The sequence below is a fragment of the Pelophylax lessonae genome, assembly GCF_965119305.1.
Source record: "Pelophylax lessonae genome assembly, chromosome: 12".
Lineage (NCBI taxonomy): Eukaryota > Metazoa > Chordata > Amphibia > Anura > Ranidae > Pelophylax > Pelophylax lessonae.
The window spans coordinates 84,439,578-84,445,577 of NC_138779.1; the positions used below are offsets into that span (position 1 = coordinate 84,439,578).

The 6,000-nt window shown below is 43.1% G+C and overlaps 1 protein-coding gene across 1 annotated transcript in view; it reads right to left on the bottom strand.

Moving 5' to 3' along the window:
- The window catches only part of LOC309568798 (transmembrane protein 26-like), a gene marked incomplete at its 3' end in the record, with an annotated part of 30,415 nt that extends 24,741 nt beyond the window's left edge, over nt 1–5,674 (bottom strand). The window contains exon 1 of the mRNA XM_082274580.1: nt 5,470–5,674. Within this exon, the coding sequence (XP_082130706.1) occupies nt 5,470–5,666 (197 nt within the window). The 5' untranslated portion in view covers nt 5,667–5,674. The remainder of the gene's footprint in view (nt 1–5,469) is intronic.
- Between the last annotated feature and the right edge of the window lie 326 nt (nt 5,675–6,000).

Here is a 6,000-nt window from a genome sequence, read left to right on the forward strand (position 1 = left end):
TTTTAAATTTTGCTACTCAAGTGCTGAAAGTAAAAGTACCAGTAGTTTTTTAAAAAAATTTGCTACTCAAGTACTGAAAGTAAAAGTACAAAAACTGTGTTATGTAGTTATTAAAGAAAGATGTCAAAAGTTTATTAAAGTTAAAGTTATTAAAGTTAAAGTTTTTAAAGAATGAAGTCAAAAGTCAAAAGTACACATGACATTATACACATTTTTTTGAGCTTCATGAAACCTGCCATCTACTCTTCTGGCAGTGGTATTTTTTATAATAGTAACGAGTAACTATGCAGCACAAAAAAAAAAAAAATCGGAGTAGAAGTATTGAAATCATCGACAAAATGTAGTGAAGTAAAAGTGGAAGTAGGAGAAAAAAATTCTACTCTAGGAAAGTACAGATACCGCCTTTCGGTACTTAATAGTGAAGTAGTTCTACTTAGTTACTATACATCTCTGTTTCTGGCTGACAATTATGCTAAATCTGAATCTTCACTAATGACTGAACATGAGGCAGATCAGGGCAAATTGAGAGCTGCACATAGCTTAATCTTTTAAACATGGATGATGACCACTTATTAAAGAGAGACATCAAAGTCTAGTTCATGTTTTACCTTCACCGACTAATAAATGAGGCTTGGAGTAATAGGATAACCAGGCTTGTGTGTAATAAAACAAGCCCTTCCATTTACTAATGAGAGATGATTAAAAGGATTTTTTAAAATGCAGATATTGCTATTACAGGTGATTAGTACAGTGTGTGCTACAGTGCTTAGATAATGGCTGCATTCATTGCCCTGGCTTGCCTAACTACATGTTCTGCATTTTTAAAAGCTAAAACTTTTTTTTTATTTTTTAAATTGACACCAAAAAACATTGTTATTCCCCAAATATTATCTTTACACATCCACTACCATAAATTATTTTTTATAAAACTGTGCTTTACTGTGTTTTACTGCCTCCTTGTAATTTCATCCGTGAGCTCCTGAACCTTTCCTTTTCCTTTTTATTTCCTTTTGTTTGGAATAGGCAGTGCACATTAGTTGCAGTCATTTGCAGTGCTCTATACACGCTACAAATCCCTTAGTCCGAAGTCCATCTCTGGAATGAGCAAGAGAGCATGACTACATTCCTATGGACAAAGAGCATAGCCACCCGATAACAAGAAGTAGATCATAGCTACAGCAAAAAAAAAAAAAAGAAAAGCTACTGTTTTTGGGTTAAGAATAAATTATTTTGGACCAAAGTTTTGTGTCATTTTAACCTTGTATAGTGTGGAGAAGGGGATTATGGAGTACCTATTCAAGATTGCTTCAATGTCTGCAGTTATATAACATCTTCTGTTATTTCAGGGTTGGTTCCTAGGACACAGTACCCCACGCATGGATAATGTTTAATGTAAAGTCTATAGGCTTCGAAAAATCAGTTTGTAAATGGACAGAAAACTGGTTAAAAGACCGTATTCAGAGAGTAGTGGGTAATGATTCTTACTCTGAATGGTCTAAGGTTATCAGTACCCCAAGGTTCAGTGTTGGGACCCTTACTTTTTAATATATTTATAAATTAAATAGGGTCTAGGATTAAAAGTACCATGTCCAGGGCTGGCCCAAGACATTGTGCTGCATGGGTCCGAGAATGAAATGCTGCCCCCCCCCCCCAAAAAAAAAAATGAATTCACTCCCTCCAAGAGGCCCCCACATTCTATAGGACTATGAAAGCAGTCAGAGGAGTGTGAGTGTGTATGGAGTGACAGCAAGAGCAGGACAGAGCAGTAGACACTGGGCAGATGAGCTCACCAGGCTTTCTACTGTCTATAGTGCCACAGTGCCCTGCAGGGCTGCGAGCATGGTACAGGAGAATGCAGTGCTGCGGGCATGGTACAGGAGAATGCAGGGCTACGGGCATGGTACAGGAGAATGCAGTGCTGCGGACATGGTACAGGAGAATGTAGTGCTGCGGGCATGGTACAGGAGAATGCAGGGCTACGGGAATGGTACAGGAGAATGCAGGGCTACGGGCATGGTACAGGAGAATGCAGTGCTGCGGACATGGTACAGGAGAATGTAGGGCTGTGGGCATGGTACAGGAGAATGCAGTGCTGCGGACATGGTACAGGAGAATGTAGTACTGTGGGCATGGTACAGGAGAATGCAGGGCTACGGGCATGGTACAGGAGAATGCAGGGCTACGGGCGGGTACAGGAGAATGCAGTGCTGCGGACATGGTACAGGAGAATGTAGGGCTGTGGGCATGGTACAGGAGAATGCAGTGCTGCGGACATGATACAGAAGAATGTAGGGCTGCGTGCATGGTACAGGAGAATGCAGGGCTGCAGACGTGGTACAGGAGAATGTAGGGCTGCGGGCATGGTACAGGAGAATGCAGTGCTGCAGGCATAATACAGAAGAATGCAGGGCTGTAGGCATGGTACAGGAGAAAACAGGGCTGTGGGCATGGTACAGGAGAATGCAGGGCTGTGGACATGGTACAGGAGAATATAGGACTGCGGGCATGGTACAGGAGAATGCAGTGCTGCAGGCATAATACAGAAGAATGCAGGGCTGTAGGTATGGCACAGGAGAAAACAGGGCTGTGGGCATGGTACAGGAGAATGCAGGGCTGCGGACATGGTACAGGAGAATGCAGGGCTGCGGACATGGTACAGGAGAATGCAGGGCTGCGGACATGGTACAGGAGAATGCAGGGCTGTGGACATGGTACAGGAGAATGCAGGGCTGTGGACATGGTACAGGAGAATGCAGGGATGCGGACATGGTACAGGAGAATGCGGGGCTGCGGACATGGTACAGGAGAATGCAGGGATGCGGGCATGGTACAGGAGAATGCGGGGCTGCGGGCATGGTACAGAAGAATGCGGGCCGTGGGCATGGTACAGGAGAATGTGGGGCTGCGGGAGGGGTACAGGAGAATGCAGGGCTGCGGGCATGGTACAGGGGAATGCGGGGCTGCGTGCATGGTACAGGAGAATGCGGGGCTGCAGGCATGGTGCATGAGAATGCGGGGCTGCGGGCATGGTACAGGAGAATGCAGGGTGCGGGCATGGTGCATGAGAATGCATGGCTGTGGGCATGGTGCAGGAGAATGCGGGGCTGTGGGCATGGTGCAAGAGAATACAGTGCTGCGGGCATGGTAGAGGAGAATGCGGGTCTGCGGGCATACTACAGGAGATGCAGTGCTGTGGGTATGTACCATGCCCGCAGCACTGAATCTTCTGTAGTATGCCTGCAGCCCCGCATAATGGCAGGGAGTGGCTGTGTGTGGAGCAGTCTTACTTACCTGTTCCTAAAGGGCGCCTTAGGATTTAAAAATGGCGCCGACCAGCGCCAAAAAAAAGGTCTGCGGCCGGCCTGACATGCACACTGCGCCTGCGCCGCCACCGCCGCTCGGTAAAGGCTTTTCCGAGCGGCGGCGGCGGTGGCGCATGCGCAGTGTGCATGTCAGGCCGGCCGCGGACCTTTTTTTTTTTCTTTTAGCTAGCCGAAGAAGCCCTGACCATGTCAGTCTTTGCAGATTACACCAAGCTATGCAGTGGAGTAAAGTCTTTATAGGATGTCTCCAACTTGCAAGCTGACCTCAATGCATTATTTAATTGGACAACTATGTGGCAGATGAAGTTTAAACGTTTAATGTTGATAAACGTAAAGTTATGCACTTGGGGGTTTTGAATATGCATGTATCATATACTAGGGGGAATACAATTGGGGTAATAAATGGTTTAGAAGGATCTGGGTGTTCTTGGTGTTCTGGTAGATCATAAGCTTAATAATAGCATACAATGCCAAGTTTTCAAAGCAAGCAAAACCCTTTCTTGTATTAAGAGAGGTATGGACTGCAAAAAGAGAGTGATCTTATTTATATTTATACCCCTGTACAAATCATTAGTAAGATCTCATCTGGAATATGCAATTCAGTTTTGGGCACCAGGTTACAAAAAGGATATTGGGGAAGAGAAGGGCAGAGAAGGGCAATCAAACTGATAAGAGGCAGGAAGGAGCTCGGCTTTGAGGAAAGCTTACGCTGAACATAATTTATTCTCTCCTTAGAAGAAGAGATTAAGGGGGATATGATCACCACATTTAAATACATAAGTGGTCCATATAGTGAACGTGGTGTTGAGTTATTCACTTTAAGATCATCACAGAGGACAAAGGGGCACTCTTTATGTCTGGAGGAAAAGAGGTTTAATCTCCAAATACGTAAAGGTTTCTTCACAGTAAGAACTGTGAAAATGTGGAATAGAGTCCCTCAAGAGCCGGTTCTGTCTAGCTCAGTGGATTGTTTTAAAAAAGGCCCAGATTATTTTCTAAATGTACATTGTATAACTGAATACTAACATTTATAGGTAAAGTTGATCCTGGGAATATGCTTCTTAGGGGATAAGGAAAGAATATTTTTCCCTGCTTGAGCAAATTGGATCATGCTTTGCTGGGATTTTATGCCTTCCTCTGGATCAACTGTGGGCATAGGATTGTGTATATGGGATTGTAGGATTTTTTCCCCCTTTTATTGGTTGAACTAGATGGACTTGTGTCTTTTTTTCAACCAGACTTACTATGTAACTATGTACAGTATGTAAGAAAAGGGGGAACCAACTCTTCCAACTTAGATGTCAAGTGCAGAACTGAATCCAGACGCTTTAGGAAGACTGCAAAAAAACAATTGGAAGTAGGGTACTTTGGGATATAAGGGAAGCATGTGAAATTTTCTTCTTCCTCTAAAATGTGGCATTTAGACCTAGGCAACCAAATGCTGGGCCCTGAGGGCTCTTTCAAACAGGTGTCAGTATCTATTGCCCTCTGAAAAAAGCGTTCTTGGGTGGATCGCTTTCCAGAGGGCAATAAAGCAGCAGCTGCTAGGCATTCAGGAGGTGATCCTGTTAAATTGCCAAGGGGGATTTAGTATTTGAATACTTTACCACAGCTGTGCCTCAAGTGTTGATCTTAATGGGGCATTTGTCAAACTCCTCAAGCCATTTTAAAATTGCCATGGTCGCTGGCGCAACATGTGTACAGCCTATTTAGCTGCAATTGAAGAATTTAGCTGGGCAGTTGGGGGTGGTAAAATCGCGGCTTGTTCTACTGCTCTCTGGCCGCCCATGTGAAAGAGCCCTAACACATCACATGCAGGAGAAGATGAGTACTGTGTTAAAGAGTGTTTGGGGAAATGTGGGAAAAATGACTATCAGTAAACCCTGATTGAGCAAAGTGACAGTGTTTTCTTTAACAGGGACGTTTATAATTTACCATGCCAGTAAAATGTCTGAACCTTTTATATTATTTGTGAATGCAATGTAAAACTCTGCTAAACAAGCCATCTTGTAGTATTGGTTTTCTTGACCTCTTATCTTTTAAAAGATTATTTCGTCAATGGCCGAGTATCTATTCTTTTCTGTTCAGTCATTTACACATTTGGTAACTATATAGACACATCCAGTGATCTGGAAACAATAATTACCATTTCCATTCTCCTTTTCTGGTTACAGTTAGGGTGAGCACCATTTCCATGTGTAGCAATAGAAGGCCAATTATAAGCATCCAGTAGAGAGAGTTTTGTTTTATTAATACCACTTGCCATACCAAAAGAATACCGTGTACTGTGAAAATTACACGACTTAAAATGGCCAACAGAATATTCCAGTATGAGACAGCCATGTTGGTATTTTCTAAATAGAAACAAAAAGAGAAATTAGACTTTTGTTTTATATTTTTCCTTTTTTTATTATTTTAGAGCTTTTGCACACAGGGCACCTGAGCCAGCTCAGCATAAATTCAATTGTTTTCCCATGCTCAGAAAGCCCAAGTTTTGAATGCAGCTGTCTATAGACACAAATGACTCTGGGTATACATCAAAGCTATAATAAACATGAGTATAGTATGCAGGCATCTGCAAAAACTAGGAATATTGTAATAATTTTCATATACCCATATTCTATGCTCATGTTTACGCAAGTACCACTGTATTCGAAGAGTACAGGAGGTGGGGAAG